Source organism: Anarhichas minor, unplaced genomic scaffold (genome assembly GCF_050575085.1).
Source record: "Anarhichas minor isolate MPS153535 unplaced genomic scaffold, ASM5057508v1 ptg000067l, whole genome shotgun sequence".
In the NCBI taxonomy this organism is placed as follows: domain Eukaryota; kingdom Metazoa; phylum Chordata; class Actinopteri; order Perciformes; family Anarhichadidae; genus Anarhichas; species Anarhichas minor.
The window spans coordinates 3,656,627-3,672,632 of NW_027466513.1; the positions used below are offsets into that span (position 1 = coordinate 3,656,627).

At 41.5% G+C, this 16,006-nt stretch overlaps 2 protein-coding genes across 4 annotated transcripts; both read right to left on the minus strand.

The window, feature by feature from the left end:
• Positions 1 to 254: 254 nt before the first annotated feature.
• LOC142934149 (casein kinase II subunit alpha'-like) lies at positions 255 to 9,490 on the minus strand. Of its 2 annotated transcripts, XM_076078570.1 has the most exons (13): positions 9,198 to 9,489; positions 6,985 to 7,373; positions 5,495 to 5,606; positions 4,629 to 4,730; positions 4,386 to 4,436; positions 4,161 to 4,220; positions 3,597 to 3,680; positions 3,031 to 3,141; positions 2,837 to 2,938; positions 2,375 to 2,475; positions 1,734 to 1,882; positions 1,043 to 1,130; positions 255 to 715 (listed from the first exon to the last, which is right to left on the minus strand). In XM_076078570.1, exons 2-12 carry the CDS (start codon positions 7,089 to 7,091, stop codon positions 1,057 to 1,059), a joined length of 1,053 nt encoding a protein of 350 aa, XP_075934685.1. In that variant the 5' UTR covers positions 7,092 to 7,373; positions 9,198 to 9,489; the 3' UTR covers positions 255 to 715; positions 1,043 to 1,056. The 2 variants fall into 2 exon arrangements, with proteins under 2 accessions (XP_075934685.1, XP_075934686.1); XM_076078571.1 differs by lacking the exon at positions 4,386 to 4,436 and having other exon boundaries at positions 9,198 to 9,490.
• A 1,379-nt stretch (positions 9,491 to 10,869) lies between these two features.
• znf319a (zinc finger protein 319a) lies at positions 10,870 to 15,738 on the minus strand. 2 transcript variants are annotated; one of them, XM_076078565.1, is made up of 3 exons: positions 15,502 to 15,738; positions 13,361 to 14,311; positions 10,870 to 13,291 (listed from the first exon to the last, which is right to left on the minus strand). In XM_076078565.1, exons 2-3 carry the CDS (start codon positions 14,258 to 14,260, stop codon positions 12,413 to 12,415), a joined length of 1,779 nt encoding a protein of 592 aa, XP_075934680.1. In that variant the 5' UTR covers positions 14,261 to 14,311; positions 15,502 to 15,738; the 3' UTR covers positions 10,870 to 12,412. The 2 variants fall into 2 exon arrangements, with proteins under 2 accessions (XP_075934680.1, XP_075934679.1); XM_076078564.1 differs by having other exon boundaries at positions 13,361 to 14,423.
• Positions 15,739 to 16,006: the final 268 nt, after the last annotated feature.

Consider the following 16,006-nt stretch of genomic DNA (forward strand, 5'->3'; position numbering starts at 1 on the left):
ATATTGTATTCATGTCTTTTGTACGTAAATATGACATTTTCACATGTAGTGGAGTAAACAGTACATAATTTGCCTCCGAGATGTAGTTGAGTAGAAGTATAAAGTAGCATGAGAAGAAAATAATTAAGTAAAGTAAAGAACTGTACTTGAGTAAACATATTGGTTATAGTCCACCACTGATATCTGCACTACAGGGACGGACATATAACAGAAAAATAACCTGTTCTGATTCAATCAAAAGTCCAACACGCTCATTTTTTAAATAAAAATGGTTTATTCTCTTTCAATATAGCTTTTGTTCTATCCGTAGCAGAAAAGAGCCTCCATGCCATTCAGTGCTAAAACTGGATCTCAGGTCACTACAGCATCGTAATGACGGACAAACGTCTTTACAGCACAACACTGGCCTGATACTGAACCAACAGTCACTTTGCTCTTTTTAAAAACAGGTTGGAGGGAGGGGGGGGTGGGGGGGTGTTGGGGGCAGGAAGAGGAAGAGGAGGAAGAGGAGGGTGAGGATTTCAGATCAGATTTTATCTGTGACTCGGACCAAGCAGCTCAGAACCCCCCCCCCCGGGCTTTGTTGGGAAAAGTTTAATCCGTGCGTGTTTGTGTATTCTGCAAGATTGACATCTTGCATCCAGTATGGCTGTTGATGTGGAGGCAGAAGTTTCTGCCACGAAAAGGTCACAAGTTGAGGTAACAAAGATTCTTCCTGAGGAACAGAAACAGACCAATCAGAGGGACTCATCTGACCCATGTTATGAGGAGACACTTGTGTTGCACAGACAGGTATTTAGGCTATCCTAATTGATGTAATCGGGGTGGACAAAATAATAGAAACACCTGTATTGCATAACAAAATACAATAAAAATGTAATCAACACCTCTCAAACTGTTTAAACTGAACATTATAACCTTCATGATGGGAGGATTTATTGCGTGACTGTTGTATTAGACCGCATTAGTTTTAGCTAGAAGTACCTGACGAACTGGAAACTGTGTGTTTATAGATACTTAGTTTAAAACAAACATGCATTACCTGCTCTCTGGTTATCATGTCGCATTGGAGCCGCTTATGGCCTTTGTGCCGTCTGTGTTGGCGTTCGCCTGTTCCTTCACCACAGGATCTGAGGGACAAGCACACACTTTATCTGACAAACTCAACCAGGTCTCAGGTAAATGAATCATAACACAGGTGTGACTTTGTGCCTCATATTAACTCAGGTGTTTGTAACGTTTTATGCGGCACCATCCGTTAAAAAACACACAAACGATGGGTTGTAATAGGGTTTATCTAGTATTAATCATATTCATACAGTATAATCATTTAAATGCAAATATTACTGAAGGATGATCGCTCACCTGATCCCAAAACACTCAACATAATATCATTTAACTGGGAACCAAACTAAAGTAGAAGTATCACTTTAAGGGTATTGGTATTGTATTTTTTGAAGTTACTAGTCAATCCACTTAAATTCAGTCAGGCTTACAAACCCTAAAATTAAAAGAATATTCACTCTTACGATGCCTCTCAAACTCTAATTATGAGATCTTACAATTATTTGTAACAAACTGGTAACAGTAGAGAGAAAACATCAGTATTCATGTGACAGATCCCTCAGCATTATTATTTAATAGGTGTATCTCCATTGTTTAATGCAGCCGTGTGAGCAGTGGTGCTGATATCCAGACATGCAGAAAGCGCCGCGTAGGCGTTTAATACTAACAGAAGTAAGGGTGCTGCATGGCCTCGGCCGCCGTCAGCCTCTGCTGGTGGTCGTAGCGGAGCAGCTTGTCCAGCAGGTCCAGAGCCTCCGGACTCACCAGGTGCTGGTTCTCTGACTGGATGAACTGCTCCCAGCGCTTCCTCGTTTGCCTGGAAACACAAAATATATAGCACGTAGCGTGACTGAACTTATACGAATGTAGTGACGCGAGTATAATAGTCCTTACGAATCATACGTAGCAACCGCCACATGGCTGCTTGTGAATACTACCAAAGCATTAGCACAGGTGTTACTTATAGCATCAGAGACGGCTCTAATGGATTCAAGTGTGACCGCATGCACAGCACCAGGACGCTGGAACATTCATGTTATTCACATGTGCAGGGTTGGACATTAGAACAAGCCAAATGCTGGTAAAAATAAAAAAAATGCAGGAGAGTCGGAAACATCTTCCTTCAGTTCTGACATGTTTCTATTTAACCAAATATTCACTTGCAAAGACGGTCAGAAAAACATTTAGTCAGCCTGACGTGGTTCAACATCAGGCTCCAGTAACTGTTTCTACCTGAATCATTTACAGAGACAGCATGAGGTCAGAGCTGCACACATCTGCTGTTGGCTGTGAACATCTGGATACTCACTGTCCCAGCAGGTCTTTGAAGCGAGTGTCCAGTTCTATGTGGTATTTGTGCAGGTAACCGAAGAGCTCGTCGGTGCCGAGAACTTTAGCGATGCGGACCAGCTGGAGAACAATGGACGCACATTTAACACATTACTGTGGAGGCGTTTCATTACAAAGCATACTATGTCAAAGCAAAGACATTTCTGTCAGAAGTTCTAGATTTCAGTTAGAGGTGAGAGTGTAACCGCGAGAGAAGCTTTGTTCTGTAACCTCAGACATTCTCCGTCACTTAAAACATATTTAAAGTTAGTTATGCATGTTGTTGTTTGTGCTGGTCCTTATCGTTATGTCATCTATTTTGTTTATATTGCAATTGCTTTTGTTTCTGTTTTTTAGCATGTAAAGTGTCTTTGAGTACCTTTTAAAGCGCTATACTAATAAATTGTATTAGTATTTATGAGTCTGTATCGGACACCTTTACCTGGTCGTAGTTGTCCTGGCCGTGAAAAAACGGTTCCTTCAGAAAGATCATGCTGGCCAACATGCAGCCTAGACTCCACATGTCCAAACTATAGTCATACATCTGGGGAAGAAGAAGAAGAGGATATCAAAACACCCAACGTTCATTGACAACACAGGGACTGAATCTCCAGCAGGAGTGTGAGCGGCCGGTACCTGATAGTCCACTAGCAGCTCAGGGCCTTTGAAATAGCGGGAGGCCACCCTGACGTTGTATTCCTGAGCGGGATGGTAAAATTCTGCCAAACCCCAATCTATAAGACGCAGCTGCGACGGAGAGAAGACTCGTTACTCTCATCATCACGACAGGCTCATGCTTTGATTTTGAGCCTTTTCTTCTTCTTTATTCCAAAACAAAGCAGCTAAAACAAGAACTACTGGATTTGACACAGAATAATAATAATAAATTAATAAATGTTACACAAGCATTTGATGTAAAAGTATTGATTGCTGCAGCTTTGCATAACGTTTTGAATTTAACACGTTGATGAACAATTTTAAGTACTAAACTAAGAATAAAACTTAGTTTAAAAACTCACTTCTTCCTAAAATGTATGACGGTTGAAAATAACCATAAAATGCATAATGTAATTAAACTAAGATGATATTTATAGACAGATATCATTTGACTGTTACTGTTGATTGATCCACTTCTCCAAAATAATCATACGTAGAAACAAACAATCCTTCCCGTCACATTTAATGTAGTTAACGAGCGTTACCTTTCTCATCTGGTGGTCGATCATCACGTTGTGCGGCTTCACATCCCGGTGCATGATGCCCATACTGTGGCAGTAGTCCAGAGCCTTAAAGGGGATCCAGTGATTCATCAAAGGCAACAATGACACAAACTCCACACATTACGTTCATTATCCAGTCATCACTTGTTTGTTTGTACTTTATTATTCATGTATTCTAAAGAAAATGTAAAAAAAAAATGTGTAAAAAGCCAAATATCACATCTTCAAAATACTTTTGGAAAATATTCCATTTAAAAAACAACTAGAAACAGCAAATATTCACTATTTCAGAAGCTGGAAACGGCAGATATTTTCTTTAATGAACGATCTAAATGATTACAAAATGATCAGATTTGTTGGTAGTTGTATATTCTGTCTATTTCAAATTGTCTAAGCTTTACATTACGCTCTGCTTCTTGTTAAATCACTGGAGAAATACAAACCAGCCTCAAATCTGATCCGTCACATTCACAGATATTATCTTAAAAGAGGTGAATATTCATGAATAGATAAATAAGTTGACATTACTGGAAGCTGTTTGTTTACCTTGAGCAGCTCATACATGTAGTAGCGGATATCGTAGTCTGTCAGCTTCTGGTAAAGCTCCTGTGGAACAACATGAAGCGTACAAAGTGTTATGAAGAGATGTCGGCAGCTCCACTGGCGTCTACACGTGAGCAACATTTAAACCGGAGGGGTTATTATGCGTGTTATTAATAATGAACATCAATGGTAGTTCTGCATGTTTGATGTCGGCCAAAACTTAAGTACCTTAAAATCTGTGTTATTGATGCACTCAAAGACAAGCGCTGGAGTTCTGGACTGCAAAGAGAGGACAACACGAGGCTTAACTGAGGAGCAGCAGCAGGTAGGTGGAGATCATTATCACGCACACACACTCTCTCTCTCTGACACACACACACTCTCTCACACACGCACACACACACACACAGTTACACGCACGACTGGCGGCGTGTCGACATGCAGCAGAGCGGCGGCAGGAACCGGACTCACCACCGGGTCTTTGACCGTGTCCACCAGGCGGATGATGTTGGTTCCTCCGCGCAGGTTTTCAAGAATTTTGATTTCCCGTTTGATCTTCTTCTTCTTGACGGGCTGCGGAAAAAATAAGACAACGAGAAAACATTTAATGTGACTAAACTGAGTGCAGACTGACACAGTGCAGTGAGAACCAATGTGACCTGAAGTAAAGCTTCTCAGAGACGTTTTTAACGCTGTTATTATTTGTGTCAACATTGATTTCCTAACTTTATTTTAATTTTTTAAATGTAACAAATGAATACATCGATATACATTTAATGAATTATTTACTATCAAAAATAATAAAATCGTACACCAGCAACTTGGTAACAGAAAATCTTCAAAATGAACAGGAAGTGTTACTTTATTTAATGCAGCAACAAACTTAAACATTGACTAAAATTCTAGTTTATAATGTAAATATTATATAAACATAGAATTGAATACATTGTCAGCGATAAACTAAACACTGGCTCGAGATGAGGACATTCGCTTTCTCATGTCGGCCCCCACAGCTCTCACACACGTTTGGTACCCGTTACAGTTTTCACCACTAGATGGCGCCAAACCCAGACACACTGCACCTTTAAGTTGAGGGCACACACGAGTTACTGACAGCAGTTTGTCCCGGTCAACACCATCCATCTCTGAATCTGTGACACACTATTGTTAAAAGGTCGTCACAGAAGAATGACGTGCCGGAAACGAGGATTTTTATACCGGAGAACCAAACGTGACAAAATTCCGACGGACGGTTTTAACAGTCATCTGCTGAGAGTGAGAGCTCCACCTGCTGAGATAGTTGTTTAATAAAACAAAAGCAGAAGTTTCAGGCTCACCTTGAGGATTTTCACCACCACTTTCTCATTGTTGGTCACATTTATGGCCTCGAACACTTCACTGTACTTCCCTCGACCCAGTTTACGCACCAACTGGTAGTTGTCTTGATTGCTGAAAGAGAGCGGAAACATTTAGTAAGTTAACAAAAGACACATCTGATCATGAACCACACGACATCCATGGCCCTGGTTAGATCATCAATAAGAAGACTACAGTTGAAACAATCAGCCAATTACTCATTTATGAAGAAAAAAAACACTTCGCATTTTCTGGTTCCAGCTTCTCCAAAATGAGGATTTGCTGCTTTTCTCTGTTTTAAATAACAGAAGATCTTTAAGTTTTGGAAACAAGACGTAATCTTGGGCTCTTGGAAATTATAACAGGCTTATTTAAAATATCTTCTGACATTATAAATCATGTAATCATAAAATTAAACGGTTCAGTTGGTAAAATGTCACAATCACAGGATCCCAGAGCACAAGAAGAGATCTTCCATTTACTTGTTTAGTCCGACCGTCAGGTTAACACAAAAATAGTTTGTTTTTAAAATAAAAAGCAGATGTTAGTTTAATACATTTCTTAAATTATCTAAATTCATCTAAATTGTTATGGATGTATTTTCTGTCAGTGAGACATTAATGTACACATTTTATTTCTTACTTTAACACTAACCTGGAGAGAATCTATGCGACATGATTTAATGTGGTTGAATGTCGTATGAACAGCAGTAGAACTATTCTAGCTTCCTGTGTTTCAGCTGCTAAAACATTCAAAATCTGAGGTTAGACGTTTTCAGTAAAAACTAACTATGAGGCAAAATCATGATTCAGTTATGAATGAATGTAAGTCAGACTCTAGACTTCATATTCGATATATTTACAGAAATAAAACCTATTCAGTAAATTTATATTTACATTTTCAAAAGTCATTCTTATTCTACATAGTTTAGTCTTTTTTGGTATTTGCTATTGATATACTCTTGAGGATATCTCTGATACATAGACAGCATGGTTTCATTGTGAAAAATTATATTTTAAACGTTATTAAACTCGGTGCTGAACATCTATAAGCAGGACTCCAGGTGTGACGAGAGGAGGCGGAGTCTGTCTGAGCATGATGATGTAAACAGTCAGAGTCGATGGACAATGTTTTCCCTCATGTTGAATGATTAATGTGATGATGTCGGCCGTATTATCTGCCCACAGAATAGTTCCTGTTGCTGCTGTTTACAGTCCTGATGATGCAAATTCAAAGATTGAACTACAACAATATACAGCTGTTTTCTTTTGTTTGTTATGCGTTTGTTGTGTTACAAACGGACCACGACTGAATTTCGTTGAGCATCCCTCTGTTGCATGACAATAAATGACCGTTGAACATAATGCTGCGATGATAAACTTACTGCTTATTTTGATACACATGTTTTCGTGTTGTGTGCTTAACAAATCTAAAACTGTAGAGAGAGTACAACCCCCCCATGCAGCCGTACCTCCAGTTGGGCACATGTGCGTCGTAGTCCCAGTACTCTCTGTTCTTCTGTGTGTTGACATCGGTGTACACCCGAGCCTTGCTGCTGGCCGGTGTGGATCCGGGCATGGCTAGCTTTGCGGCTCCGCGTCGGCGACCGTCGCCTCCCTCTGAACGCTTCTGGGCTCGATACTGGAAGGCGGCACAGCGACTCTCCAGGATGTGCGGCGGTGGCGGCTCTAAGGAGATGCCCGCGCGGTGCTTACCATCGGCTTCGGCTGCTCTCGCCCTCAGGTGAAAGGCGTCAGGCCGGTCGGACGCGGCAGCAGTGCAGACTGACAGAGCTACGATGACCGAGTGCGTGAAGCCCCTGAGCAGGATGTTAGGCAGGATGGGATGAAGAGCCGCCAGCTGCAGAGAGAAGAGGAAGAGGAGGGTTAGGACAGACATGCAGGTAACGAGGAGTCTGAGGTGGTCCGATGTGGGAGCTAAAGCCAAAACATGAGATGATATTTCTTGTACACAGGTCTATAACTAACGACACATTTAATTATTATTGTCTCCATGAATCACTTGGTTATAAAACATTAAAATAAGCCCAACAATCAGTCAAAATCCCAAAAATATTTAATTTACTTTCACATATGACCAAAAAAAACATCAAGCCATCTCATATGTGAAGCTGAAAAAGGAGAAACTTTGGCATTTTTGCTTAAAAGAAATAAACTATTAAACAATTATCATTAAACAATTATCAAAATAACTGATTAGACTGAATTGACAAATCAATAAATGAACTAATCGCTGCAGGTCTACTTGTCTAATTCTTCGTCGCACTGTGTTACGTTGTAGAACTGGGTATCAGAGTAACAGCGTTAACCGTCTACCCAGTTTGGGATTCGTGAAAACTGAAAACATGGAAGATTTTACCACCTTTTCACGATCTAGACCACATCAGAGACCAAAACCTACTGTCCTTAGACTTGTCAAACCTAAACTAGATGAACACGGAGACCTTAAACACGGCCTGAAAACACCTTGTGAGACAGAACGAACTTTGTGACAGTGTCAAATTTTCACTTACGAGTTGCCAAACCTGCACCGGATTAACATAAACACACTAAAGACTGTTTAAAATCCCCAAACAGTACTTAGAATTGTCAAAACTGTACTACATTAATAGTCACAAACATATGTAAAGTTCCAGATTTGTGATATGTTTAGTCTATTCGTTAAAAGTGACAGTTTCAACTTCTTTTCTATTAAATCTAGAGATGGTTGAGTCCACCGAGTGTTAAAAATCTCCTTTTCAGGCCATTTGGACTGCATCCAGAGCACAACACACAGGGTGCAAACCACAGCTGTCACACCTGGACCAGATTATCATATAAATACAATAAAGAACTTTAATCTCTCTGTGAAAAACAGACTAAATAGTGATTTCACTGCATTGTTTTTTTATAGGCCACATTTAGACCACAATAAACCAGGCCTAACATTACAAACACAGTATTTAGACTCGTCTATTCTGGACTACATTAACATGGAGACTCTGAAGACTGTTTGAAACCCAGTTACAGTTTTCTGAGACTTTAAGTCTCTGTGAAAATAGAAAAATTGTGATTTTGCTGCATTTTCTTTCCTAACCAGACAACAGTAAACCAGGCCTAGGTTTAAAAAAAACCAATGTATTTAGACTCATCTATTCTGGACTAGATTAACATGGAGACTCTCGGGTGTCATGTCTAATTTTATACATATACATATTTATATATATATATCAAATCTAGCTATCACAAACCATTTTAATATCTAGTAGACCTCATAACTGTGGAGCCCGTCACGACTCTTAAGGCTCTCCGGGGCCTTTTTTCTCACCTTGGCCACATAGCTATAATTTACACCTAAATTAGCTACTAGTTAGCATTAGCCTAGCTGGTTACCACCAAGTTATCTTAACATGTGAACCAATCAGTGAAGACTTAGCATCGTTTTCGGTAATTGTCAGCTAACGCTAACTAGCTAGTTGACCTAGCTTACCTAGCAACAACACACGAAATCACGCAAATATATTAAACTCTATTCCAATAATGCAGAGTCACGTAGATATAGCACGCGTGTGTATATTTTGTACAATAAAATATATATATATATATATATTAAAAACTATTTATTAGTGCCGTTTTGTGAAAGTGTGAAATCAATAAACGGAGAGGCTAAAGCTAGCCGGCTAACCTCGTCGTAGAAATATCCGCGAGCTCGGAGGAAGTCCGCGCGACATGAACGTTAGCTCCTTTAGCAACTCGTTAGCAACACTCGCTAGCGGTTACGTTTGCTCTCTCCGTGAAAGTGACGTAGCGCCTCCAGATTGAACGTTATGGATGATGTGTGAATATATCAGCAGTATCGGTGATGTATTGATCTCATCGGATGGGTGGTGGAGGTACATCTATAGCAGCGGTTCGTTAGCAGAACCACCGGGATGCTCTTCTTCTTCTTCTGCGGCGAACATCACCCGGATGTGAATCAACAGGCTCAAGTGACCTGAGAATAATACAAAATAAAATAAATACATATATCAAAATAAAATAAAATATTCCGACTATATTGGGGACGGATAGAAGACCGGTTCAGACAAATTAATTTATCTTTCGAGCACATGTCACATGTAGAAAGTAGGAAATCTACTGATTCATTAAAAAATATATTTTTAAATTAATCAGTAGGATTTTTTTTTAAACATATTTTTAATATATTTTTAAATTAATCAGCAGATTTCCTCGTTTCTTACTTCTACATGTGACATGTGTTCGAAAGATAAATTAATTTGTCTGAACCGGTCTTCTATTTGTTCCCAATATAGTCGGAATATTTCATTTAATTTTAGAATTATAAAAAAATATATAGACGAACAACTTTAACATATAAAATCGGCTAAAATATTAATATTAATGTATTAAGATATGCCAATTAAAAAGATGCACAACAAGCAAGTATTAGCTTATGATTTCAATATTGATTTGACCTGATTTTGAGTTTCCAGTGGTGGAGGACTTATTCAGATCTTGTACTTGTACTTGTAAAAGTAGTACTTTGTATCAACAATCCAAATCTGAAAAGTAAATCATTATTTTAAATACATGTAGTGAAGTAAAAGTACAGAAGGCTAATTTGCCTCATTTAAAGTACAAGTACCTTAAAATATTAGAACTGACTCTTCTATTTTTAAAAAGGTTGTCGAAACCTTTTCTTACACAATCGTCTGTTTATTTGACTGAAGCAGAATCCTTCATGTATTTACTCCAGCGTTCTTTATTGGCTGACATTTTGAAAAAAATCATTATTGGTAAAACTGCTGCATAAACAAAACAGCTGCTGTTAATGTGGAGGGTTAAGATGTGATGAATTATTTATTTATTATGTATTCGTAAAACTATAAAGAGTAATTCTGGAAAATCATATTTCACCAGCTAAGCTTTTTGAAACATTCCATCTTCAGCTAGTGATTAAATATCGAAACATGCGATCAGAACTTCATCGTAAGATCATCACAATACATATGAATTTAATAGTTTTAAGTGAACTGATAAATGTTTTTGCAGTCACAAACTGCTAATAAATAAAATAATGATTTAATTTATCTGAAACTATTTTGATAATCAATAATTTCCAACAAAAGTTCAATCACTGACTAAATCCAGGTCTTTATTTCAGACTTTATGATTGTAAACTGACATGTTGGACTCTGGTAAATTATAACGGGCAAAATAATCAATTGAGAAAATAATATTGCGTATTACTTGAAAATGATTCATATTTAATGGTGAAAAGGATCCTCAGCTGCAGCTGATTTGAATCAACAGACGTACAAGTAGTGACTCCGCTGGGATGAAAACAATGAGCACCGTTATGTTCATAAGGGTGGTTTATTTGAATGGTCTGTTTACAGTATGAACAGGAGTCTGTCGATATCCACACGTGTGAATCCATCACAACACTCCTTCAGGTTTCTGAAGCAGACTCACCAGGACCTCCACTCTGGCACAACCTCCCTCCCCCCCCCCCCCGCTTTAAATCCCTTTGTCCCATGAATTCTAACCTCCAAAAACCTTTTAAATATACTGCAAGTATTGTGAATATAGAAATCCACACAGTAAACTAAAGTACACACATGTTTAACTTTATGCCCGACATAAAACCGCAACTTTTGAGGCTACTCCTGATTAATCGGCTGAAGGTCCGGTCTGGACCAGGACCAGAACCAGGGACCCCTCTGAGGATGTAACAAGGCCAATTCTTCAAAAAACATTAAAAAAAAGAATATTACTTTTGTTAGATCTATAGCGCACGGTAACTAATGCAGCAAAGTCTGTGGCAGGTGAGCAACATGACGCTCTGAAGTCTGGTCGGGGTTAAACCGTGTAATAGTCCATCTCGTACTGAAACTAAAAGTACTTGCAAAATACTGCAAGCTCATTCATAAGTGAATACAAAAGCAGGTAACATAAGCACTATACAGTTTTTCAATGTTTACAGGAGCATATACACACAATCTATAATATAACAGAGTAGACTACACCATGAATCAGTAGTCATAAATATTACATTGTGCGTGTTCTATTGCACATGTCAAGTGTTCGTATGACATGATAGGTTTGGTTAGTTACCTAGATGTCATTTGTTTTTAATACAAAGATGCAACAACACAGATTTCAAAGGACACGGGCTATACATTTTCACAAATCCACTTTTTCTTCTTAGGATGTTTTTCCTAAATAAACCAAACCTATAATACAACAGTGATATTAAAGTGTGATAAATATTCATGCACAAACAGATGATACTACCTAAGATCTAGTATGTGAAAAGATACTGCTGCACAAGCCAGCCACTGCATACGGATGGGAGGGGTTATTTTAAGCTAAACTGGACATAATTATTAACAAAAACACAAAAAGACAAAGTGATCGGTAAAAAAAGGCACATGGATTTCAGAGGAGCTAACACGTGAGCACACACACACACACACACACACACACACATCTCCTGGAAGTTTCCTCCCAGCTTTCTCAACACAATCAACAGTTACAAAACAGACGATCACATGCAGCCACAGAAGAGGGTCCCACACTCTGCACCAAACAAAGCTGTGATCTTCACACATCTTACTACTTTTCTTTTCCCTCCATTCTGTTCAAGTTTTTTATCCATGTGTACCAAAATAAGAAGAGGAATCGTAACCGCCCTCTGTGGATATATGGTGCTTTGTCATTTACTCGACTAAAGGGATGAGGATGAATTCAGTCTTGATACATAAAAAAAAATAATCATTAAAACGTAATTATTGGGTTGCGTGTTATAAACTACAGATGGGGGAGCGGAGGCTGGCACACGTTGCTTTGAGGGGGTGAATGTCATGTTTGCTGCCCAGGACTGAAGAGCAGTTCGGTTCATGGGATGCACTGAGCTTCAGGGAAACTCTCCCCCTCAGCGGTGTGCTGGACCGTGTGCTCCTGCAGAGCCGTGAGGTCCACGAAACGCTCTCCGCACCACACGCACTTGAACTGCGTCTCCCGCGAGTGCACGCTCTGGTGCTTGGCCAGGTGCTCGCGCTGCTTGAAGCTCTTGTCGCAGTTGGCGCACTTGAACGGCTTCTCGCCGGTGTGAACTCGGCGGTGGCGCTGCAGCTCCGACGAGTACCTGAAGCGCTTCTCGCAGTCGGGACACTTCAGCGGCTTCTCGCGGGTCGGGTCGCAGCGGTGCTGGACAAACTCGGAGGACGACACGAAGCGCTTGTCGCACAGGGAGCACTTCAGCGGCTTCTCCGTGCAGTGAGAGTTCTGGTGGCGCTGCAACGTCGAATTCTTTTTGTAACCTTTGCCGCACACGTCGCACTTGTAGGGCTTCTCCACCTCGCCGCCACATTTGTGCCTCAGCAGTTCTCCCGATTGGCTGAAAGACTTCTGGCAGGACGCACACTTAAACAGACTCTCCATACCGTGAACCTGCTGGTGGTAAAGCAGGTGGGACGGCTGAAGGAACCCCTTGTCGCAGAGGTTACACTTGAAAGGGCGGTCAGCTGGATTTTTGTGAGTGCGACGGTGGCGTACGAGAGCGTACTGCTGTTTGAAGCTCATCTGGCACTCCTCGCACTGGAAAGGTCGCTCCTCCGAGTGGGTGCGTTCGTGCTGCCGCAGGTCAGACGGGCGCTTGAAGCTCTTCCCACAGGAGCCGCAGCGGAAAGGTCTCTCCCCCTCTGGCTGGCACTGGTGGTGCAGGAGCTCGGACGACTCCTTAAAGTGCATCTCACACAAATTGCACTTGAAAAGGTGCTCGCCCGAATGAGCGTACATGTGCCGCACAAGGTGAGAGCGGTGCTTGAAGCTCTTCTCGCAAAGGTGCTCGCCCGAATGAGCGTACATGTGCCGCACAAGGTGAGAGCGGTGCTTGAAGCTCTTCTCGCACACGGCGCATTTGTACGGCCGCTCGGAGCTGTGCGTGCGCTGGTGGTGCGCCAGATGCGACGACTGGCTGAAGGTTTTGTCGCAAGTGTCACATTTGTACGGCTTCTCGCCGGTGTGCACTCTCTCGTGGCGGGTCAGCTCTGACAAATGCCGGAAGGACTTGTGGCACACTGAGCACTTGTATGGCCGGTCTGGTGCAGAGGCCTCAAACGAAGGAGGAGACGAGGCACTGATCGCCGCGCCGCCACTGGACGTCTCACCGGTGGAGGGCTGCTGGGGGTTGGCGGCCGACGAGGTCGGGGTGACGTTTCCGGAACCCGGCCGGTACGTTTTCTCACAGATGGAGCACTTCATTGGGTTGTTTCCATTGCCGTGCGAGTTGTGATGCTGGGCCAATGAGGTGAGCAGAGAGAAGCCCATCTTGCACACACCGCACACAAAGGGCTTCTGCTCCACCTGCACGCACTGGTGCTCCAGCAGGTCCGTCGCCTGGCTGAAGATCTTCATACACTGGGTGCACTGGAAGGATCGGTCTTGGTTCACCATGCACTGGTGCTCATGAGGGTTGGCCAGGTGAGATATGTCGTGGCCACAGGCTCCGCACTTGTGCCCTCTCTCGCCCCCTACCTGCAAGGAGGGCTGCTGGGCTTGAACGGTGAGCTGCTGGCCGTGCTGCGGCTGCTGCAGCGAAGCATCTGTCTGTAGGACCACTCCGTACACGGTGCAGCCCAGAGGGTTGTCAGCTCCCTGGGGGAGCGTGTGCACAACCGAGGGTGGAGCCACTGCATGTTGCTGCTGCTGCTGCCACGCCTCCGTCATCCTTCCACTTCGCATGTAGGGGTTCAGCTCTCAGCAGATGATTGGGGGGGGGGGTTCAGCGCTGAACTGAAAAGGGTGGATGTGGTTTAAAAAATAAAAAATAAATGGTAACCAGCACACAGAGTAGTTGAGTGCTATTTCGGTGTTTACACACTTCCTTTGACACAGGAGAGAAAATCTAAAAAGAAGGGAGGAAAACAAAAGCATACACAACTAATTACAAAGTTGAATTCACAATATATTATTGTAAAACAAGTATATACACAATACAGGGTGTTGATATGAAAGTGTAGGGCAAATGAGCTGCCAGTGTCCAACAAGATCCATCATAAATAGAAACATAAGAGACACGAGCACTAACGTATGAGGCGGATGATTAGACTCCAGTAAGGGAAGGTGCTCTATCCAGTGATGGAATAATGTGACACCGGTGTAGGTCAAGTCTTATTTGTTGTAAGAAATTAAATTGAAACACCACCACCTATGCTAGCTTGAGAGGCCTAAAACTCGTTCTTCGGTTATTCGGGAAACACATCTTAAAGTACTATGCACATATTAATATCTGTTAAAATAAAATAACACGGTGACATGTACAGACCCAACGCACCTTTCCTGAAACGGAAACCCGCAAAAAACAACAACAGTCAAGAGAATAACGCTTAACAAGAATTGGGCTCGGTCTATATCCTGAAACGCGAAGCGGTCACGTAATCCTCAGTTAAATATGTATTTTACACGTTAGCTACGTGAGGCAAATTTCTTTATTATAGCCATATTAGTTAGTTGGAGATGTATGGCATTTCCACACATGTTTATTTAATGGCATAGTTTCTGTTCCAGGAGGAAAGAGACGTTAGCTTGTCAACTAAGAGCTAGCTGCTAACCGCTAGCTTCAGCTAACAGCTAGCTAGCTGCTAACCGCTAGCTTCAGCTAATGTTACTAAACAACCGGACTTCCTTCCAGATTTATCACCCACTATATAACATTATTAACACATGTTAATACTTGAATTTTTCGCCATATAAGCAGTCATTAAAAAACATACTACAACAAGGCAAAAAAGACGTTTCTGAAGGGCCACAATAACTGGTTTTAACCGTTTGATACGAGCCTTCGTTTGCAAATAGACCCCATATCAGACTAGGCCTCCACCCGAGCTGCGGAGGGAAAATCCACCTCCTTCAACTGGAGCCTCGCACAACTGCAAAAAAAACAGCATTTACAATAATAAAAATAAAAAAGCACGATAACTTACTGGATGGTTTGCACTGCCTGTCTTCCAGCATTGGGTGGCCCAACCTTTCGGTGTATTTAGGACACGGAGGACCGGCGTTGGTTGCGGTTGAAGCCGGACGCCATCCTCCAGCAGACGGACGGACACCGGAAGCCGCCACGCAGTGAGCTGTCGCCGCTGCGGAGCTCCATGCCGGAGGTCCACCCCGGAGCTCCTCCAAAAACAACCCGAGGTAGAGATAAACTGCTCTCCGGGTTAGTTTTAAAGAGCATTCACACAAACACTATATGAGCCGTAAAAGATATTAGCAAATATAATGTCTTAAATGTGACAGTAGGGGGGAGTGTTTCTCTCTCCTTTAAGCATTGTAAACACTGAATAGTCATTTACAGATAAAAAAAACACACCATTACCATAATATAATGAACAAAAACATGTTTACTATAGTATTACTATATTATCATATCTCCAATTCATAATATCCATACAAAATAGCACTCACACACCTCATATTTCTACTTCTATA